The sequence below is a fragment of the Homalodisca vitripennis genome, chromosome 5 (genome assembly GCF_021130785.1).
Source record: "Homalodisca vitripennis isolate AUS2020 chromosome 5, UT_GWSS_2.1, whole genome shotgun sequence".
NCBI lineage: Eukaryota > Metazoa > Arthropoda > Insecta > Hemiptera > Cicadellidae > Homalodisca > Homalodisca vitripennis.
The window spans coordinates 173,936,308-173,960,014 of NC_060211.1; the positions used below are offsets into that span (position 1 = coordinate 173,936,308).

At 37.5% G+C, this 23,707-nt stretch overlaps 1 protein-coding gene across 1 annotated transcript in view; it reads left to right on the plus strand.

The window, feature by feature from the left end:
• LOC124363739 (low-density lipoprotein receptor-related protein 6) overlaps positions 1 to 21,390 on the plus strand; it is a 32,987-nt gene extending 11,597 nt beyond the window's left edge. Inside the window, exons 7-24 of the mRNA XM_046819000.1 lie at positions 470 to 582; positions 1,320 to 1,558; positions 2,163 to 2,326; positions 4,168 to 4,341; positions 5,358 to 5,591; positions 5,968 to 6,277; positions 7,803 to 7,947; positions 9,099 to 9,229; positions 10,181 to 10,334; positions 10,487 to 10,739; positions 11,532 to 11,793; positions 12,443 to 12,594; positions 12,683 to 12,942; positions 13,364 to 13,552; positions 14,577 to 14,760; positions 17,097 to 17,406; positions 18,786 to 19,092; positions 20,445 to 21,390. Coding sequence (XP_046674956.1) covers positions 470 to 582; positions 1,320 to 1,558; positions 2,163 to 2,326; positions 4,168 to 4,341; positions 5,358 to 5,591; positions 5,968 to 6,277; positions 7,803 to 7,947; positions 9,099 to 9,229; positions 10,181 to 10,334; positions 10,487 to 10,739; positions 11,532 to 11,793; positions 12,443 to 12,594; positions 12,683 to 12,942; positions 13,364 to 13,552; positions 14,577 to 14,760; positions 17,097 to 17,406; positions 18,786 to 19,092; positions 20,445 to 20,919 — 4,056 coding nt within the window. The 3' untranslated portion in view covers positions 20,920 to 21,390. The remainder of the gene's footprint in view (positions 1 to 469; positions 583 to 1,319; positions 1,559 to 2,162; positions 2,327 to 4,167; positions 4,342 to 5,357; positions 5,592 to 5,967; positions 6,278 to 7,802; positions 7,948 to 9,098; positions 9,230 to 10,180; positions 10,335 to 10,486; positions 10,740 to 11,531; positions 11,794 to 12,442; positions 12,595 to 12,682; positions 12,943 to 13,363; positions 13,553 to 14,576; positions 14,761 to 17,096; positions 17,407 to 18,785; positions 19,093 to 20,444) is intronic.
• Positions 21,391 to 23,707: the final 2,317 nt, after the last annotated feature.

A 23,707-nucleotide genomic window follows, 5' to 3' on the forward strand; every position in this document is an offset into this window, starting at 1 on the left:
TTCAAATTTGTATCTACTATAAGTGTTTATACAACTAATCAATAGTTAAACATTTATTCAATTGAAAATATTTATGTGTTTATAAGTATGTAACTAAATCTTTGGACTATCACTTTAAAAACCAATTTGAAATTTTTATTTAATTGGTTTGTTCTTATAAATTTCTGAACAAAATGGTCTGAATTATTCTGTAAATCATCCCAGTTGATCAAATTTTTTATTTTCTTTTAGTTGTATTTAGGATGAAGGTTTGAAGATTACAATAAAGGCGTACTCTAAATAAAAATAAAATATTGTTGTAATTTTTCTATGGCCCACTTATGTAAATTTTAATTGACCTCTCTGGGTATCACACCAATGATATATGATATATCATTGTTTCTGTTGGAAAGCTGTTTGTTGATCCTTAAGTTACGGATAAGATAAATACATTTCCCTGAAACTCATCAACAATGACTGATTTTTGCAGGTAATGGATTACGATGGAAGAAACAGGAAGCATTTAGCTGAGAAAGGCGTGATCTATCCTTTTGCTTTAGCACTGTTCCAAGATAAGCTGTACTGGACTGATTGGAAAACTTGGTAAGTTTTACTGTCAAATTTAAACACTAATCAGTATATTAGGTATCTTTGAAGAGTGCATGTTTCTTTGAAGGCGTAAATATCCAATTCAGGTCTTAAAAATGCTACTCAGTCCAAAACGTTAAAAACAGAGATTAAATGTGAATTTTGAAATGCCACCTGTTCTGGGGTCTAGACATTATAGAAATCAAATGTCCTGATTTAGTAACTATCACACAGTATGAGTATTGATAGAAACCATCAAGTATGCAGATTGAAGGAATTTATAAAACTCTTTCTAATACTCTCTTCAAAAGTAATCTCTCTTACTATCTTGAGTGATGCTATATACACCTTGTTTCCAAATATTACTACACCTCAAAGCTGGCTAAAACACATCATGGGGTGTCTCTTAACCCTCCAACTGATAACCAACGGCACAGACGTTCATCAATACTGCTTGTGAACTGATATAGACGGCAAAGCCGTCGGTCAACTCTTTACCGGGTGATAGCATTGTTGAAAACTCTGCACATTTAAAGGGTTAAATTACTGCTACAGCCACATATTTAAAGGTTTCTGAGGAAAGGCTCCAGGAATTCCCTTTCTTTTGGGAGGTATTCCATATCCTCCAGTAGGTTACAGTTCCGTCGACTCTACTTGTAGAAATAGACAATTGTGTCTACACATTGCTTTTTATTAGTAAACTAGCTTATTTAATGTGGTCAAATATTGAATTATGTGACATTGTGTTTCAGGTCAGTGCATGTGTTTGACCGCACCAGCGGAGGCTCACCCAAGGAGATGCTGCACAGCAACTATGTGCCGATGGACATCAGAGTGTGGGACCCACGGAGACAACCCTACAAGTGGACGCCCTGCGAGCACAACAACGGCGGCTGCTCTCATCTGTGCTTGCTAGCTCCGTACGCTCCTGGCTTCACATGTGCCTGCCCCACCGGCATCAAACTCATCAACAACTTTACTTGTGCAAACGGTATGCTCATTTATCCTCAGGAGGGTTAACTTCTGGCTTGTTTATACCTTCCAGTTGAATGCACACTGGTACAGCAGAAACCAATGTATAACTTAAATCCTTATGGATGTCCAAGAGCGGATATATATAATAATTTATGAATAAATTCTCTAGGGAATGAAAATAATACTAAAGAAGTAAGCATATAGGAATAAGACGATTAGCATTTTCACAGACAACCAGGCAACATTAAAGGCATTGAACTCTTGTGTGTTCAAACTCTAAACTTGTCTGGGATTGCTATCAAGTCTTTTCTTCCCTTGGCAGAATCAACAATGTGACTGTTTGTTGGGTTCCTGGTCATGAAGAGATCTCTGCGAACGAAAGAGCTGATGCCCTGGCCAACTTGGACTTCGTGTTCAACAGAACCTGAGGATGATTGTGGTTACGTCTGTGTTATGCAGGAGCCCAGGAACTGCTGTTGATAGTGCAGAGAACTGACATCAGCAGGATATCCCTGGACTCTCCAGACCACACCAACCTCGTGATGCCTCTCACTGTAGTATAGTCGATAATTTGTTATTGTAGTACTGAGGATGATTGTGGTTACGTTTGTGTTATGCAGGAGCCCAAGAACTGCTGTTGATAGTGCAGAGAACTGACATCAGCAGGATATCCCTGGACTCTCCAGACCACACCAACCTTGTGTTGCCGCTCACTGGAGTCAAGCATTCCATAGCCATAGACTACGATCCTATCGATGGCTACATCTACTGGACCGATGACGATGTTAGTAAACTGTATTATGTCTTGAAATTAAGTTATAAAAAGGTATTGAAGATAATTTGTTAACAATAACCATTGTAAGTTTATCTTGGCCTTCAATTAATATTAAAATAAGAATATTATTCTTTCAATAATAAGTATCACAATGGATGTTTATCATAATTATGCACAAACACACACATTTAATCCTGTGTTTCTTAATTTTTGTATTTTTTGTGTGAAGAGTGTACAATTAGCTAATAATGATTACTATGATTTATTTGGCCCTAGATGATGAGTTATGTCAATTGAGACTAGTAGAAAGAAAAATTTGTTTTAAGTGTATGGCAATTAACAGAAATCTTATACAGTAGAACCCCTCATATCCGGCCACCACGGGACCGAGCCCCTGGCCGGATAACGATTCGGCCGGATAAACCAACCTACAGTACACAGCACTTGACGAAACAAAACAATTGTACTGTACTGTACTAACCGCACTGGAAATAATCAACTAACTGTTTACAGGTTAAACCTATTAGCTCAACTGAGGACAACACAGGAAAATGTAAACAAATAGATACACCAAAATAACGCAAGAGTCGTGGGAGACTAGTGCGTGCAACTGCGCGTCTGCAAGCCGTGGTAAATAAATTTCGATATTGGCTTCCGGGAAGTGGCCGGATAAACCGAGGTGCGGTAAAACCGAGGCCGGATATGAGGGGTTCTACTGTAGTACAAAATACTAAATTCAGTTTTGTTTCTTTACTGTAAGCAGGCTAAATTTATCGTACTCTCTGAGTTAACCTCAGTTGTTTCAAACTGTGTTTTAGACATTTTATTTATAAAAAATTAGGGGCTTATACAAGGGCTATCCAGAAAGTAGATTACTTTTTGCTCTGTATCCGCTAGGGACAGGACTATCACGGCCATTTTGTTGTCAGGGCGTTTCTCTGTTCAGTGGCTATCCAGCTGTGCAAGAGAGAGAGGTTACTGTCCCTCCTTGTTATTTTATAATAGTAATTTAAAATGGGTGATGCAACTGAAAATCCTGCGAGTTGTGAAGTGCGGTTGGTAATACTGTTTTAGTTGGCTGAGCACAATAAACAAATTTAGTTTTATAGCCAACTCTGTGAAGTTTATGGGAATGATGTGATTACTGAAGATGGAGTGCATTAGGTTTTAAAAATGACCGAACTAGTGTGCATGATGACGAATAAAGTGCACGGCCAAGCATTGTGACCGATGAAATTGTCTCAAAAGTTAATGAGAAAATTAAAGAAGACCGCTGATTCACAATAACAGAACTGTCACTTAGTTTTCCTCAAATTGCAAGGAGTTCGTTACACAAGATTGTCATGTAGAAGTTAGATTACCATAAATTTTGTGCAATTTTGTAGAATGGCGGGAGGGTGTGACTACCTGGTTGACGTCTCAGGTAGCAGAATTTTATAATACTGGAATTTCAAAACTAGTTTACTGCTATGATAAGTGCCTAAATTTGTATGGTGACTATGTTGAAAAATAATATTTTAGTGTCACTTTCAAATGTACAAAATATTTTTTTTTCTTGTACTTTGTTTATTGTTTATATAAAAATGTAATCTACTTTCTGGATAGCCCTCATAATAAAAGATATTTTATATTAAATATGAAATTCTAAAGAGCTAGAAAAAATATATTAAGGTGCATATTAAAGTTTTTTTGTTATATATACATACAGTTTATATTTAGGTTTTGATTTTTGCACCTGTATTCATACAATACTTTTTTGTGTTGTGTGAGTGTTTGAAAACGGAAGAAAACTGAGTCTCATAATAAAAGTCAATAGTTGGTTGATAACAGAATCTGATCTTTTTTTACAGGTTCAGGCGATCAGGAGAGCGCGGATGAATGGTAGTGGACAAGAGGATTTGATAACAACAGAGGTGGAACATCCAGACGGGATAGCAGTAGACTGGATAGCCCGCAACATGTACTGGACAGACACTGGCACTGACAGGATAGAGGTGGCCAGGCTAGATGGACGTGCCAGAAAGGTAACTTCCGTGGGAACATGTTTCATATACCCATTTTAAAAGTATAATAACAAGCAATAATCAAAATGTTCTGTTTCTTTACTTAGATTTGCTTTTAGGCTTGATTACTATGAACAAATCAATATTACCTGTAAGTAAATATATAACATCTGCTATATCTGAAATAATGTGAAATTAAATATTAGTGACATGTTTTAATGCATTTCTTAATTGATTCAGTGTTGCTCTTTTATTTGTCAACATTTTTGTGTACAGAGTGAAGTGAAATTTACGTTATTGGAGGACAGTTTTATTTAATGTTATCAACTTGTACTAGTAGTGCAGTTGTAATTTAAAGGGAAGCAAAAAAAAAAAAGAAAAGTGAAATTAAGAGTAAACACAGGAAAACTCTGGAACAATTGCCTAACTGTACAATCACAAACAGATGCTAATATATTGACACTGAATATAATTGTATTTCTTAAAGAAAACATTCATACATTTCTGAGGATTTTGTTAAAAGATTAGGTTTTTTCTAAAGTTTTGTTTTTTCCTTTCTCAGCCCTCTTTCAAGAACAACACATTACAGTAACAACACTACTGTTGTTTATTAACTGTTCATTTTTATCTAATAAACGTTTAATTATACAAATCAGATTGCTTACTATTGGTTTGTGTGTTTTCAATGTAATTAAATTAATAGCAGCCAATACAAGCTCCATCTTCAACATACAAAATATTGTTGACTGTTCATTTTTATTTCATGAGTACCAAGTATACTTAAAATCCTTAAATTGAGGTAAAGTCATGTTTTACTTCATATCTTTACAACATTCAAGAATCCATTTGGGAAGTTTGGTGAGTACCACTTGTGGCACACGTCAGGAAGAATATCAATCTGTTATTCACGTCTTGGTAAACATATTAAACTGGCAAACCGGGTCTAGGATTTCACTGAATTTCACCAGGATACTCATGAATATAGAACCTAATCTACGAAACCCTTGTGATGTGTTAGTAACACTGGTGTGTTCCAGGTGCTGATCAACGAGGACCTGGTGGAGCCTAGAGCTGTGGCAGTAGCACCGGAACACGGCTGGCTGTTTTGGTCCGACTGGAATGAGAAGCGGCCCAAGATCGAGCGAGCGGCTCTGGATGGCTCGGAGAGAGTTGTGCTGGTCCGAGAAGGGTTGGGTTGGCCCAACGGTATTGCCCTGGACTACGGCACTAGCAAGCTCTACTGGTGCGATGCTAAGACAGACAAAATTGAGGTAAGATGCTCAGACTACAGTGTGCTGTTGCGCTAATGTCATTTATAAACGTCAGGCAAGTCTCAATGAATGTAACACAAGCCTCTTAGCCTCTTGAAGAGTAATAACTTTATAAAACATAATATGTTTTTGTTTTGTTTCTATTCAAACCATAATTGCTCTAACCAAAATTTATTACAAAACAAAAAATTGCTTGCAAATTATTTATGAATGGTATTTACGACATTAACTCATATATTTCCAAATCATAGAGCAACTCAAATTAGTTAATATACTGTTGTACTATTAGAGAGTCATTACTGTCCATTGGCTTGTACAGGTGAATAAAAAAATGTTCTGTATTGTACAACTATTCAGACAGCTGAGTTTTGAACAGGTTATCAACATGGACGGGAGTGACAGACGCGAGGTGATCAGTGACAACTTGCTGCACATCTTCGGCCTGACGCTGCTGGGGGACTATCTGTACTGGACGGACTGGCAACGGCGCAGTGTGGACCGCGCAGACAAAGTGACGGGCAACCGGCGCGAGCTCATCATGGATCAGCTGCCCAATCTGATGGGCATCAAGGCTGTAGGGGTGGGGCAGGGTGGGGGCTGGAACCCTTGCAAGGAGCACAATGGGGGCTGCTCTCACCTCTGTCTCAACCGGCCAGGCAACCACTCCGTCTGTGCCTGTCAGATAGGTACGTGCGATTTTTTTTTCATGTCACACAACATTTTAATGTTACCGAACATCTCAGTGAACACATTCAGAGTTCTACTAGAAAATCACTAATTAGAAGCATGGATCATGGACTTGAAATTAATCATGTGTTCAACTGAATACATTGTTTTACATTACCGATAGGGAGTCCATTTTTAAATATGTTTTATAGGCCCAAACTTGGCGACTATTTTATACGTGGATGGGAGTAAGTCTTAATTAATTAAAGTCAATTAAACTGAAGTACAATCAGTTGCAATTGAGTAATTATTTATCCTAAAATGTGCCTTCATATTAAACCTTGAAGCACCTTCATGGAAAAAAATTAGGCTCGGACACAGTTAGTATGCATTTAGAAATTTAAAAAATTCTGTTAAGTTAATTTTTCTTTTGGAAGAAAAAAAATAAACAAAAACATATTTTTTTTGAAAAAGCTATAACGATACTGGCAATTGTGTTTTACATGTACATGTGCCGTACTATTATATTGATATGCTTTCTGTGACACACATTGTTATACAAAACGCGAAAAAAGCACTGTTATTAGTCTATTTTTAGCACATCATGTATTCCAGTTTGGATCTCAACAATTCTGAGTCTTCTGTATTCTGTTTGTGTATTGTATATCAATCAGTGCATTTACTCCTTCATACAAATTCATGGAACTTTCGTTATTTGTATAAACTAAAACAAGACAATTAATACAGATATTAACCCATTGCGGATCACTGACGAGCTGGGCTCGTCACGCGGCGGCCGGGCCTAACGGCACGATGACGAGCTCAGGTCGCAAAAGCGGTCTGCTTTTAAATTTCCCTCCAAATAGTACTTTTAATGTCTGATAGATCGGGCGATCGTCTTCACTTGTCTACTAAGAGTGTTTAGCAACGGTCTACGTTTAGAGTTTTCAAAAGTTTTATAAATATCCTACAGATCGCAGTTGTATGTCGAAGTTGAAAAATCATTCATGTGAGTTTACTCTCTGCTTTTTAGCGCTTCTGATTGGGTGTTTTCCTAAGTTGTTATTATAATACTTTTGAGGTTAGTGACACAACTAAACGACGCAGACGTACATATTGGCGGGGTTAGTCTAGACAATGACGCGGATGTTGTAATCGCTTCGCCCGAGCCGCTTTATTTAGACTATGATTCAGACATCATCCCTGCCACCCCGTAACCTACATCACGTATACCCCAGCAGGTCCTTGTTCCATCTGAACGAATACCATCAGAGCTGAATATTCTAGTATACAATAGCGAGCAATACGATGTGGCGCACCATTGCTGTTCGTTCGGCGGCCGCTGACCGTAAATTAATTCGTGCCCGCTGGTCCCCTCGCGCCAAAACAATACGATCCGCAATGGGTTAACATATGTTGCGCTTCAAGTATTATGGGTGTATTTAAGTTAGATTGTACAAAAGTGTTATGTTTGTGTTAGTTTAAAACTTTTCACATACACAATTCATTCTGTCAAATTAATATATTTCACATTTTTATTTCTAGGTTACGAGTTGGCTACAGACGGACACACCTGTGTGGTTCCTGAAGCTTTCCTGTTGTTTGCTAGACGAGAAAACATCGGAAGGATAAGCATTGAGAATGCTGACAATGATGCCATCATTCCAGTGACTGGAGTAAAGGATGCAAGGTAACAGTACATCTTGTTCTGCATGTGTGAGGGGAGGGTGAACACCTTCTCCCTATGGTGGATAGCACTGCTGAAAAAGTTCTATAGTCAAATAGCCTTCTTTATTGTTACTACCGCCACAAATTGGAGGTTGTCTTTGCCAAACAAGACAGATTGTTAGAGATCAGATCGTTAGAATCAGTGGATGAAGTTTTAATTTTAATTGTTTTTGATGTGTTCTGTATTATGTAAATTATGAATTTTTCTGTATAAAATGTTTTTCTTTGTTCTTTTATGACAAAAGTTATATATAATATGTTAAGATTGGAGTATTGGTTGAAGCTGTGATATGCTTTTGAAAAATAACAGCTGGCCTAAAACATCATGCCACTACACAAGAATATACATTCCCACCTCTAGAATTAATTTGGCAAACTTTAGATTTTTGTGTTATGAGCACCAAACTAACATCAAATTCTGTATTTCATTATATGAAATTACTATTTGAGACCGTAGTGATTCTGAATGTGGAAAAGTTCTGTTAAAAATGGTAGTGTGTGACCACAGTACTTTTATAAAGGTAACACTCATCGAAGGTAACATTCAAAGTGGTAGGCCTCCTTTTTCACCATAAATAAAATTGTCAATTGCATTTAAGAGAATTTAGACTGTGGACGACTGAATGCTACTTTCCCTGAACTTGAAATTCCATAGTGAAGAAAATATGTTCACAGAATTCTCCTTATAGTTTTTATCATGCATCTTGTTCTTTTTTGTGGTTTGAAAACTTGTAACTCTGAAGAAAAGGAAGTAAGAGTGAACATGTCCAGATACACGATTCACATAGCTGATGTAATAATTTTTCCATGAAAATTTTAACAGATGGTTAGGAAAGGAGCTTGCATTTTGATACATGTACAAAACTTCAAATCTGAATGGAAACAAAAAAAAAAAAAACCAAAATAACCTTGTTAGATAGTATCCCTATTTTTAAACAACCTGAAGCTTCCTGGCAGTAATGGAGCAGTGCTGTGTCAACTGCTAGAAGAAACATTTCTCTGTAGCAAACCTCTGCTTGAGCGTAAGTAATGATTCAAAGAATGTTTGAACTTTATCCCATATTCTAAAATTATTTCAATATCACTTAGTAAAGTTTAAATTCTTTGCTCCAGTGCTCTCGATTTCGACATGACTGACAGCCGAATCTACTGGACCGACGTGAAAGTGAAGGCAATCACGAGAGCTTTCATCAACGGATCGCAGGTCGAACGCATCGTGGAGTTTGGTCTGGACTCCCCAGAAGGTAAAATAGCAGTTAATGTCATCGAAAATGATGTAAAATGTTCTTAGTTAATACCTTACTGACCATGTTTTAAAACGAAACAAAATAAACAAGCAATTATTCCACTCATTGAAATTGAAGGAAAAGAAATAGTATTTGCCAAAGAAGTTAAATTTTTGGGGCTAACAATTGACAATAATTTATCATGGGATGCTCACACTAAAATTATTATAAATAAGATTAATTCTGGCTTGTACGCAATAAGGAGAATGTCTGATTTTTGCAGTACTGACACCTTAAAACATATCTATTTTTCTCACATTCAGTCTCACTTTACATATGGACTGTGTGTATACGTGGCTACTAAAACAGAAAATCTCAATGCAATACTAAAAATTCAAAAAAAGCTGTCAGAACCATTTATTAATCTGTTAAAGAATGTTTTAAAGAATTAAATATATTAACTATACATGGACTTTATATTTTTTAAGCCATCATGTATGTTAAACATCAAACATCCATCAGTAGCAGTAATGTGGTGCATCACTGTGGTACCAGATGTAAAAATGATTTTCTGATCCCTTGTCATCGTTTGGAATTATATAAAAAAATACATTATACGTAAGAAATGAATTTTTAAGAAAATTTCCTGATTATATAAAAAGTGAGGGTAAATTTACTTGTTTTGGAAGAAGTTAAAAGGGTTTTTGGCAGGATTAACTTGATATTCTTTAGAAGAATTTGAACACTTTCCCTTAAGACCTTAATATTAAATTTTGTAATAGTAAGTACATACTGTTTAGTACTTGTTAGGTGTCTGTTAAAAATTAAATTACAAACTTTACATTACAATTATATATTGTAATTTAACTACTTTTTTCATTAAATTGACTTTATTCGATGTACAAAATGTGTAAATGAATGAATAAAGATTATTTTGATTTGAATGATTGTTTGACATTCTTGCGGCAGGGCTCGCTGTGGACTGGGTGGCACACAACATCTACTGGGCTGACACTGGGAGTAAACGTATCGAAGTCGCCAGATTGGACGGTACCAGCCGGAAAGTACTTCTATGGAAGAGCATCGAGGAGCCTAGGAGTATCGCTTTGGATCCTAGCGAATGGTGAGTGTGTTACAATGCATCCTGTAGTGATCGTAAGTTTCCATCTCATAGATCTTGTAATCCTCTTGCACGTACGATTTAAATGTTGGCAAAACATAACTGCAATGCCTGGAACGATGTGAACGTATCTAATGTAGATGATTTAATATTAGTTACATGTACTGGAGCGACTGGGGAGGTCAGGGCAGTGTGGAGCGTGCCACCATGGATGGAACCTCTCACTTAGTCATATTGGCGAAGGTGGGACGAGCCAACGGTCTGACCGTGGACTACACGGAGAGACGCCTCTACTGGTCCCAACTGCACGGCACACCCGCCATCGAGGTGGCTGACTTGGACGGCAAGCACCGTTCCACCGTCATTTCCAAGGACATCGGCAGACCGTTTGCACTTACTCAGTACCAGGTCAGTAAACCTGAGGAAGGTTTATACCTTCCAGTTAAACCTACCACTGGGCACAGCAAACAGATGTGTCACTTAAATCTGGGCAACCCTATGGATGGCCAGGAGCGGTACATCACTAACCACAAATGTAGGGATTCTGGGGTTCAAGGGTAATTCGATAGGTCTAGTCTACCGCTGGAGATGACTGTTGGAGTTGGTGGGGTTCATTCCCTAACTATCAGAGGTTCTTGCAGCCTTAACAAGGGTGTGCCACCCCCTGACTGCTTTGACTGGAGAGGCTGACTCAGATCTGGCCATCTGGCCTTTCCGGGGGGACTTTTGCTTTTGAATACACTGTATTCGATTCTTTTAAGTATTTGATTCTCCCATCACTAATTGATATGTATTACAGGGAATATAAGTTTACTAGGTAGAAATAAACAATTTTATAGACAATAGACAAACTTCTTTATTAGCATATTCATCAAGAACAGTAATAAAGTCAGAAATTAGATAAACTTGTTTTTGAAAAATAATTTTTGAGTCCGATGATGCATCACATTTTAAAACCTCTTTTGCTTCGTTCAAGTTCTGGATGAATTAGTGTGATGCTACTTTGAACCTCGTCCATAATATAAATCAGATCTTTTTGAATTAAACAGTTTGTTCTTCTAAAGTATTCAACCAAACCTTTGATAAAGACTGTTGGAAGTTTAATAAAAGGAATTGGGGCATACAACTATTATTGGGGTTACATTCATTTCATTTAGAGATGGTCAGTGAAGGAAATGTCATTCACTGATGCTTTTGCAGGACTACATCTACTGGGCCGACTGGAACAGCGGTAGTATCGAACGGGTGGAGAAACACTACGGCGCCAACCGCACACTGCTTCACCGCCAGCTGGACCACGTGACGGACCTACAAGTGTTCCATACTAGTAGACAGCTGGGGTGGAATCTGTGCGCGGGAGACAACGGAGGCTGCAGTCACCTGTGCCTGGCACGGCCGGGGGACAGTAGTCGACACTGTGCTTGTCCCACACACTACACGCTGCACAACAAGACTTGCCAAGGTATCACAACATGTCACAAACTCTAACACGTGTTGTAGACAGTGTTATCAGGAGGGTATCACACCAAGTGCTCATAAAAGGAAGATGGCCCGCAAAGAGTTAGAAATCTTAAGTGAGAGCATAGGTCGAGTTGTAAATAAAATTAAAGGTCTTTATTAGTAGAGTATAATGCCGCAAATTCAATCAACCTCAAAGGGTTCACTCTTTAAAAAATTATGCTAGTTTAAAGTTTAAAATATTTACAGTGTAGGTCCTGTTTTAGATGGTTTAATATTCTTGTCTTTGCTCAAGTTGTGAAAGTTAAACTTAGTAAATGAATACTGGACTTAAGAAATAGTTTTAGGGTAGTAGACATTCAATGGAGAATGGTCTAAAAGGAGTTTTTACTGTAAGTTATTTTATGCACTACTTGACCTGTGCTCTTATTTAAGGTTTTCTTATGAGTCCTTGTGGGCCATCCCCCTGACATGACAAAAATATGGTAGTTACTTCAAAAATTACGTTTATAGGTGCAGTAATGATGTACCAAGTTTTATTGCTTTACTTGTAATCGTTCGGAAATTATCAAGCCTTTGCAGGACTTTTTATACCATGTATAACAGTAACACATAGTTGTGTCTACTAATTTGATTTTATTGACTTGTTTCAGCACCAACAGCATTCCTGCTATATTCTCAACGAAACAGTATCAATAGACTAATATGGGAAACGGATGACTGCCCTGATGTTCCTTTACCAATCCAAAATTTGAAAAATGTACGAGCCATTGAATTTGACCCAGTGAAACAGTTTCTATATTGGGTAAGTAGTTTATAATTTATAATTGTTGGCCTACCTATGACTTAGCCTATAGTTTACAGTACGTCTAATGATGAACTGTTGTCATCAGATTGACGGTCGCACGCAGTCTATCAGGCGATCCCAAGACACCGGATCTTCAGTAGGGATCGTTGTGGCGGGGGGTGGGGCGGTCCACCAACATCCCTACGACCTCGCCATCGACCCCTACACCCGCCTGCTGTACTGGAGCTGTGCTGTGGGCGACACAATCAACGTAACACGACTCAGCAATGGTTCGGCTCTGGGAGTCGTAGTGCGAGGTGCCAACGGGGAGAAACCGAGGAACATTGCACTGCACCCCGACAAAGGGTTAGTCAGTATTAGTACTATTGTAAGTTAGGAGACGCTTAGGAGAGAAGAGTAAAAGGTTATTGCGATTCATGATGCAATCGCAATAATTTCAGATTTAATTTGTTGTTATGTTTGCAATATCAGCATAGTCAGTTAACGTGCCGAGCCTGGCTTTTCCCACTTTCTTATGGGATCATATGTACTGACTATAAATTATAAATAATTAGTATTAAAAGAAAATCATGCAGTTAATTAGTTACTGTATAAGTTACTTCCCAACTTTAGTTACGCCACTGGTAGGATCTTATTGTGAGACACTACAATCTAAGTTTCTATAATTTCATCATAACGTATTAAGGCGTAATATAGAAGAAACACTAAAAGTAGGGTTATTTTGTAACAACTCAGATTTATATGTGTTCTCTGTTGTCCGATGCAGGTTCCTGTTCTGGACGGACGTCGGTGTCAAGTCCCGAGTGCTGCGGTCACGGCTGGACGGCCAGAAGAGACTGGTGATTGCTGAAGAGAAGGACCAGGTGACAGCTCTGGCTGTAGACAAGGACCATGATCTTATCTTCTGGTCCACAAAACAGCGTATCAACGTTGCTGATCTCACAGGAAAAAACATGTATGATTATCTTTCAGTTCAAGATTTACAGCTGATAATAATTATCAGAGGAACTTAACAATCACGTGCAATGATCAATACAGTGACAATGTAAAACTAATTATTTCTTCAAGTTAATACTTCTTCCTGATCCTTTATTACTTTCTAGTATTGCTATAAATTACTTGATTACTTAAGTATTACTCTTGTACTTAAATTCCAAAATAAATTGTAGAGCTTTATTTTTTTTTTTTGTAGATTAGTAGATAAATAAATAATCCATTTGGAGTATCAGGCTTAATATAAAAGCTCTTGAGATTTTGTAAATCTTCGATAATGTTATTATGATTAGTAAAGTGTGGTTTTTTATGCAATATCTCTACTGTAATCTTTGAGCTTAATCCACTGATAGGAATCCTATGTACAAATAGGATATATTTTTAAAAATTTGACAGCTCACAGTTTGTGTCAATAGACAAGCATTACTTGAAGCATTAAGAAGTTACTTAACCAACTGTGTATTTGGTTAGGCATGAACCAATAATAAAAAAAAGACCCATTCCTGTTCCCCTTTCTTTTTATTGCCGCCATCTTCTTTTTGTTGTGACGATCGCCATTTGCTATTGGCCTCTGGTCAGTCGTAGGTGGTTGTTCGATGAATGCAGACGTATTGTGACCTGTATTCTGGGTTCAGTTTTAATAATTACTGTTGTGTTTAGTTGTTTATTAAGTGCATGTTTTAGAGTTAGTGAAATTGACACACAACATGATGGTTGTGGTTCCTGACTTATGCGTGTCACAACGCTCTGGTATGATTTGTTTATTTAACCTAGTTTGCAGATCTCGAAACGTAGTGTTGCTAATTTTTTGTTTCACGGAACGATGGCAAAAGTCCGAAAAAATTCTTTTTCCTTCACAGTCCTTCAATCGTCAAAAATAAACTTCAAACAAAGTAATGCATGAAGTAGCATGAAAACGTCCCAATAAATATTCAAATTGTTGTTAGATAATCTATAAAAATACAAGGAAATATGTTATTTGGCAGGCGAACAGTGGTGTCGAGTCAGCTGAGCCAGGTGTCAGGTCTGGCGGTGCTGGGAAACTACCTGTACTGGATGGACAAGGATCAACAGCTGATTGAGCGAGTGGACAAGAACACGGGACTGTCCCGGGAGGTTATCATGTCCAAAGTGGCCCACCTTACCGACCTGGTGGCCATCACAAACATTGTAAGTTTTTTAGAAACTTCAATTAGTACTATTTATTTTTTGTAATTTTTTTGGCTAAGCATTAGCAAAGCTTATCACTCGTGCAGCTGGAAATCTTCATTTCTGTCTCTCTGTTCGTACGATATTCCAAAAACGAACTGACCTATACAATTTATTGAAAGTTTGGACGAAGCTTCATTTCTATATAGGCAACACTGAGTTTGATGACAGTGCATGTCACTCCGTAAAATTTGGCTGATCGTTAGCAAATATTTTTGCTTGATCTTATTGGTAACCATGATCGCAACGAGAAAATAGCAGAGTAAATAAATTAGTGAACAAACTGATTGTACTTGTGTATGCAAGAATTTAACTTGTGATATACAGGGTTAGCCAGTGAAACAGGAAGATTTAAATAAGTAACTAATTCTTTAAGAAAATAAATTTAATTATTTAAATGTTATAAATATAAAGAAAAAAGTTAGCCATTTACTGTACAATAAGTGAAAAAATTATTTTTCGAATATAACACTTGTCATATGTCCTCCATTGGAATCTATGCACTGCTGCAGCCGGGCCTGGAAGTTTCTCATGACATTTTGCAGTATATTGACTGGTATTCCTTCGATTTCGTCCCGAATTCGTTTTTTTAGGGCAGAGATAGTTCTATTTGGATTTTATGGGTGAAAATTTAAATCTTGATGAAGAATTCTTCTCGCCGAAGTGTTACTTATTCCAAGGCGTAGAGCATGTTGTTTGGCAGATCGGCGTGGACTTATGAGCATTACCTGTTGAACAGTAGTGACATTTTGAGGGGTTCGAACTCCCCCTATTTTTTTAGACGTTGATCCAGTTTGTTCAAGATTGTTTATCTACGAACGAATTGCGCTATCCGAAGGAACAGACCAGTTGTGCGGAATGTTGAAATGTCGTAGAAAAGCACGTCGCTTTTTCACCAAACTCTCACCATTTGTATAATACGCTTTAACCGCGTAGCCGCGATGTTCACCCGTCCAACGATCTATCTCAACTAAATGGCGGGACACGCAGGTAGAAAGGAGCCGGCCACTAGTACCCCCACCACTCACATTCCAACTGTCAAGGCCATCTCCAATCTTCCCGTTTCATTGGCTAACCCTGTATTAAAACATGTAGTCGAACTACTATGTCAATATATACATCATCGTTTGGTAACTTGGTGGTATTATTTAACCTATTGGTTACCAGTGGCGTATATTGCTCATCAGTTAGCATCACAAACAAGTGATGCCAACTAATCGAGTGCAAGTGCTATCTCACGCCAAGTTCGTAAATTTGGAGTTGAAAAATATTCCTGATACAGATTATTTTAGCATTTGTCTATACTATTATATTGCTGGTCAGTTAAAAAATATAACATGCTCAATTTTGAAGCTGTTCGACTCTCAAAATTGATTGTTGTGTCATCTGCTGGTTTTTTTTTTTTTTTTTTTTTTTTTTATTAGTTACCGTAAATAATATTGTGTTAAAAAAAATTCTTTTCTGAGAGTTTTACTAGTTTTGTTGACAACATAGTAAAAATTAAGAGCGGTGGTATCTTTGATGATGAATTTTTGAGTGGAAGTAGTAGTAAAAGAAAGAAAAATTTCTTGGCAATGGAGAAATTTAAGAAAATTATGTGGGAAGGTCTAACCTTTATAATTGGGCATGGCCAAAGCAAGCTAATACCATATAATTTTATTCTAGTGGTAGATCTGGTATAAATTTAGTTATTGCTAGGCACCTGAATACTTAAAATATAAGATAATAAAATACAATTTCATCATGTTATATGGTAGTTTAATATTTTTAGTTGACCCTAAGCACTCACAATGATTTCCATTGCAAAATAAAACATTAATTCGGTACCTGAGGGTAAAAATATTTGAATTTTAATTGTTAATCAGTCAATGGTTGTGAAATGCACCTTAATGAAAAAAATATGATTGTATCACATGGCAAGATATATGGAGAAATATTTCATCTGTAGAATTTACATTTTGCATGAAAGTTCATTTCTTCAAAGACAATATTGAGTTCTATGATGGTGCATGTACAACCATGAAATTGGCTGAGCGTGGTTGAAGGTGCTCTCTTAGTAGGCTCACACAATTTCTTTTTTTTCTAAAGGAGAAATGTAATAATCTCCTTCCCATATAGTCTGTATATCTGTCCACAAGGTTTCTCAAGAATGTAATGAGCTATATACTTATTTTGTATCCAACCTCAACAAGGCCTGTTGTGAGATACTTGGTGTGGTTTACTTCCACCTTATAATATTACGGATCAACTGAGGTGTGTGATTCTTTCGCTCCGTAAATTTTATTTATATTGTGTAGAAAAATGCAAACCATCCGTGTGGGCCATTGACGAATCACGGAGGCTGTACTCACCTGTGCCTGCCGCTGCCCCACGGATCCACAGAGTGCAGTTGTCCCCAGGGGTTAATACTACACGAGGACCGTGCCACCTGCTCAGCCTTACCTGCCTGTGGAGTCGATCACTTCACCTGCGGCGCACCCTCGGCTGACTGCATCCCCTCTGCATGGCGCTGCGATGGCCAGAGCGACTGTCCTGACAGCAGCGATGAGATGGGCTGCCCCGAGTGTACCCAGCATCAGTTCCGATGTCACTCAGGACAGTGTATTGGTACGTGACTTGTCTGTCAGTTTTAAATAAATTATAATACCTTTGTATACAAGCGTTCCTCAACTACAAAGAGGTTTTCGGGACAAATCTTAATATCTAACTGTGACTTTTACATTCTTTTTAAAAGAACTAATGGAAAGAGACTTCAAGAAACCAGGCAGGTCATTATACAATGTCAGCCCAAAATAGGAAAAACTTTTTCCTTACTCTATGGAAGTGAAACATCCACTTGCGGCTGCGAGACTTCATCCCGATACCGCAGTCTCTCACTCAGGTACTTGGGCTCCCTGAGTGGGAGGAGTTTGTCAATAGCTTGTTGAAGTCACACATGCAAAGCATGTTAACAGCATCACGATACTGTAACACATGATCATTTCGTCTCAGAGATAACACATACCTCAGCTTTGTGTTTTGGGAGTTTTTGAATTCTCTGAGCGTCGTGCATGACGATACTGTTATCATAGGCAGGGTAACATTAATAGAAAACTGATAAGACTGAAGTCTGCACGAGCTAGAGTTTTAAAGGCACAGGCAACAAACCTCTAAACCGAACCAAACCCCTCAGCCTGCCAATGGAGCACTGGATATTATGAGACACATGGTCTGCAAAAGAGAGGTCACTGTCTAAAACGACTCCGAGAGTTTTGACCTTATCACGAATTGATAGGGTCTCGCCACCAAGAGTGACCTCTAAACCACTCTCACTGAGGGTCTGTATGTGGTCTAGTGGTGCTATATGTAACACAGACACTTCCCTATGTTTAGTTTGAGGTTATTTTCGGAGGTCCAAGACGAGATCTTTTCAAGGTCAGTGTTAATTTGGAAAATGGCATCCTGAAGGAACTCAGGATCATAGTAGAACAAGTGCAGTTGACAATCAGCATATAAATCTGGGCACAGGTTGGAAAATCTGAAGTGTACCCGGTACACAACGGCAATTGTGAAAGATCGCATGTACCCAAAGGGGTACATGTCGTTGTGAACTTGTTAATGCTGTTTACTGTGCCTGTGTTGATCAATTCTAATTCCTGTTAATTTCCTAACCACAGTAGATACTTTTAGAAATTAATAAAAAGGCTGTTCAAGATAAACAAGAAATCTACATAGTTTTTAAAAACCTTTCTTTACTGTGATTTTTACATACCTGTTTACTATGTTATATAATTTTTTTCTTCATAATGTAACCAAAACATGTCTCATAAAAAAATATCTGGTACGAACCAGTAAACAAATATCAAGAAGAAGATTATTCTAACAAATGATTGGTGTAGCAGATCATCTGAGAAGTGGTTAACCTAATCTAACCTAACTTACCCTAGCCTAACCTAACCTAACTTACCCTAGCCTAACCTAACCTAACGTGTGTGTGTGTGTTGTAGATGTGAGCTGGCTTTGTGACGGCAACTCGCAGTGCCCTGATGGCTCAGACGAGATCTCTTGCTGTACGACCTCGTCCCCCTCACTGTTCCCGTGTAAGCTGGGTGGGCCCTGTGTGTCGATAACAGAAGTTTGTGATGGCTGGTCCAACTGTCCTGATGGTTCAGACGAGAGCCCTCTAGCCTGCCAGACACACCCCCCACCCAGGTTCGTCAGCAACCCACCCCAGGGCCACGTCACACTCTACATCCTCATCTCCATCTCCTGCCTGGCATCCTTCGCTGCCGCTCTCTACCGATGCAAGAAAAGGTCAGTGTAGTGATAGAGTTATTTAATCTGGTTTCTTTAAGAATCTTGAATGATAATGTTCATCACACTTTGTATTGTGGAATGAGCAGAAACTTGTAAAATATATTCCCGTTCATTCATCTGAATCTTCCAAGGTTGGATCAATCAGTTGACTCATTGTGAGAGTAATCAAAACAGAAAAAGTACTGTGATCAAAGCCCTGACAACTATAGAATGTGGAAAGTGACATGATGATTAGACCTTGAAAAGAGGTCAAGTTGTTAATGATAAAAGTTAGAATGTCTGCTTCTCTTTCTGCTTTTGAAATTGCATTTGAAATTTTTTCCTTACTTTGGCTTTTGATATTGGAAAATCCAAAGAAGGTTTTGGATGCATTGATTAAGGATGCATTACATTAAGTTTTGCAACAACAAAAAAAACAATGAAAGTTTTGATGTGTATTACAACATTTAAAAGCTTAATATTTACATTATTTCATCACCATTGTTACATTTTAGGTCTCAAAATGTTTAAATTAAATTTAGTAACTTTTACAACTAAAACAATTTCATAATCTTATTAATTTTTATTTGATTAGTTTTAAAAATAAATAACATCGGTCATCTTGAAATTCGATATGAGAATCATATATTGATTTTTTTCTTGATTTGAGACGGCAAGATCAATAATTGTGTCTAATTTGAATTTTTTTAATCTTTACTGGTCTTTGAAATAAAACATAAAATCACACATACAGGCAGATGAAAAACAGCATTTTTTACCCATGTTGTGTCTGTCATATAATACTTATTTTTGGTTGCCTGGCCCAGAGAACAAATCCCCCAAAAGATTTTTAGATAGTTTGTAAACACCCTGTATAATTATCATGCTAAAACCTTTATTTTGTAAAACACTACCTGGGCCAGGAGAGGTATAACTCCCAGTGGACTATAGAATCAAAGTGTTAATGTCAAATGTGCTAAATAGAGTTTAATCGTCTTATTAAAAACATAACAAGACGTCCATGCATGGCACTTGAAATTATTTTCCCCTAAGTTTTTGTACAAAGGTAATTTGATCCAAAAAGTCCTGAATTTAAGTTTTAACTAAACAAGAAAATTAATACACATTTTATAATTTCTTATCCATATTGAAAGCCCTTAAAACCAAGCTGCTGTATTTTCTTGTCTAGGGGATTCTTTAATGCCTAGAAAGTTTGTTAAATAGATATGATGACTACAAGTAACACTTAAGTAATGAAAAATGTTACCTCAGGTAAAGGCTGAGTTACTTTTAATTTGTATGATAAAATATTTTTAAATTTTGTCTAAATAATGGGGAGGTTATTCTTAAAAAGTACGGTTGCACGGCAGGTTCGCCCCGGCCAGTCCAGGGCTGCCTTGTGAGGACTCTGCAGCGGACCCTCTGTCCCCCAAGCCGTTACGGGTGGTGCCCAAAACCGGACCTACCATACCGAAGCCTGCCCCGGCTGTCAGGATGACGGCGATTAACGGAACCAGTAGCTCCAGCTATGACCGTAGCCACGTCACTGGAGCCTCCAGCTCGGCCTCATTGCTGTGCTATCCTCTGAACCCTCCACCGTCCCCCGCCACTACGGCACAGCGCGAGGAGTATTGCTGTCCCCGTTACAGGCCCCCGCCCCCGACGCCCTGCAGTACAGACGTCTGTGACGAGAGTGACTCCAACTATCGGTGCGATAGTGACCCCTTTCCACCACCCCCCACCCCCCGGTCCCACTCGTCGGGGCCACCCTCTCCCTCATCCTCCACATACTTCCATCCCCTCCCTCCCCCACCCTCACCCAACAGCAGGTGTCCCAACTGCTGACATACCATACGTTGTATAGTGTACAGACCGTCTTGTAAATATGTACTATGGTGGTTACTGAGTGTGCTAGCCTCCAACACAAACTGATTTCTTCTTAACCAAGGAATTTCTAATGATTCCTCCTTGTTGTCTTGTGTCATATAATCTCTTTCACATGTAGATTAAATAGAAAAAGCCCCTTAATGATGTTAATCTCATTTTATTACTTCTATAAATTATAGTTTATTGCAGGCTTCTGTTGTAAAAGTTTGAATACCTGTTCTCTTTCCCCAAGTTTAAATTTGTATTGCTTCACAATACAGAACACGATAAATCTCAGAGACCACCATAGTCAGTGTAAATATTGTTAAGGTGCCATTTATATATTGTAACATATCAATTGAATTTTGTTAAAAGTACAATAGTTAATGATTTTTTAACTTATAAAAGTCTTAAATGTTGTGAAAGAACTAAATTGTTCTAATTTTTAAACAAAGTAGTGTCCAAATTTTAAAATAACTGCTGATATAAAGATTTCTTATTTATTATAATATGTATTATTTGAAAATAAAGTACAAACTTTAAATAAAAATGTTATTTACACGTTCACTTTTGAAACAATGTATATGGTGATAAAGTGAATGTCGATGCACTTTGTATATTTTTTGCCTTTTTTAATTAAAAAAAACCAATACAACAGAATATCGAAGGATGTGACAGGACATAACACATGTCCATACGTATACAGGGGGTTCTGAAAAGGGTGTCACAAACTTCTGTGGCTGATAATACTCAACATTTCAAACAAAAAATGTCATATAAACATAGGTCGAGGAATGTCCCTCTCCCACCTCTAATAATGTCTACCACTCTCCACCAAGCATCATGAAACACAGTAATAACATGTCTACCACTCCTCACCATAACATCATAAAACATTTAATAATGTCTACAACCCCACCATAACATCATGAAACACGTAATAATGTCTACCACTCTCACCGTAGCATCATAAAACATCTACTAACATCTTCCACTCTTGCCATTGCATCATAAAACATCTAATAACATCTACCACTCTCACCATAACATCATGAAACACGTAATAACATCTACCACTCCCACCATAGCATCATAAAACATCTAATAACATCTACCACTCTCACCATAACATCATGAAACACGTAATAATGTCTACCACTCTCACTGTAGCATCATAAAACATCTACTAACATCTTCCACTCTTGCCATAGCATCATAAAACATCTAATAATGTCTACCACTCTCACCATAACATCATGAAACACCTAATAACATACACCACTCTCACCATATAACATCATGAAACACGTAATAATGTCTACCACTCTCACCGTAGCATCATAAAACATCTAATAACATCTTCCACTCTTGCCATAGCATCATAAAACATCTAATAGTGTCTACCACTCTCACCATAACATCCTAAAACATCTGATAACATCTACCACTCATACCATAACATCATGAAACATCTAATAAAATATACCACTCCCCACCATAGCATCATGAAACATCTAATAGTGTCTACCACTCTCACCATAACATCATAAAACATCTAATAACATCTACAACTCACATCATACATCATGAAACATGTAATATCTACCAATCCCATCATAGCATCACAAAACACCTAATAACATATACCACTCCCCACCATAGCATCATAAAACATCTACTAACATCTTCCACTCTTGCCATTGCATCATAAAACATCTAATAACATCTACAACTCACACTGTAACATCATGAAACGCGTAATAATGTCTACAACCCCACCATAACATCATGAAACATGTAATAGTGTCTACCACTCTCACCAAAACATCTAATAACATCTACAACTCACATCATACATCATGAAACATGTAATATCTACCAATCCCATCATAGCATCACAAAACACCTAATAACATATACCACTCCCACCATAGCATCATAAAACATCTACTAACATCTTCCACTCTGCCATTGCATCATAAAACATCTAATAACATCTACACTCACACTGTAACATCATGAAACGCGTAATAATGTCTACAACCCCACCATAACATCATGAAACATGTAATAATGTCTACCACTCTCGCTATAATCATCACAAAACATCTAATAACATCTACAACTCACATCATAACATCATGAAACATGTAATATCTACCAATCCCATCATAGCATCACAAAACACCTAATAACATATACCACTCCCACCATAGCATCATAAAACATCTACTAACATCTTCCACTCTTGCCATTGCATCATAAAACATCTAATAACATCTACCACTCCCACCATAACATCATGAAACACGTAATAATGTCTACCACTCTCGCTATATCATCACAAAACACCTAATTGCATTTGCTGAAGTGAACTTGTATGAAACATTACTTATTAGCTAATAGAACAAACTAATATTCAACAAAGAAATTATAATTACTTCTATCTCGCAGTTAGCATAATTTTTTTATCCTATACATGTAAAGAAATAATAAAAATAAATTGGACACTGATATTTCTTAATTTTTGTTGAAAGTATCTGTTTAGCCAAGTTTAAGGCAAATTGACTGTAGTTGAAATAACTTTTATGTACAACTGTTAATGCCAATAGTCTAGACAATTGAAAAGGAACTAGCAAATTGTACCTATTGAGCACTGGTGAGTCATACGTGATCAGGAACAATAAAAACTTTTGTTACAAACATGTATGGTCATATGTCGCTATACAGGAACATTGTGTTAGAATGGCACTACAATCGAGATATA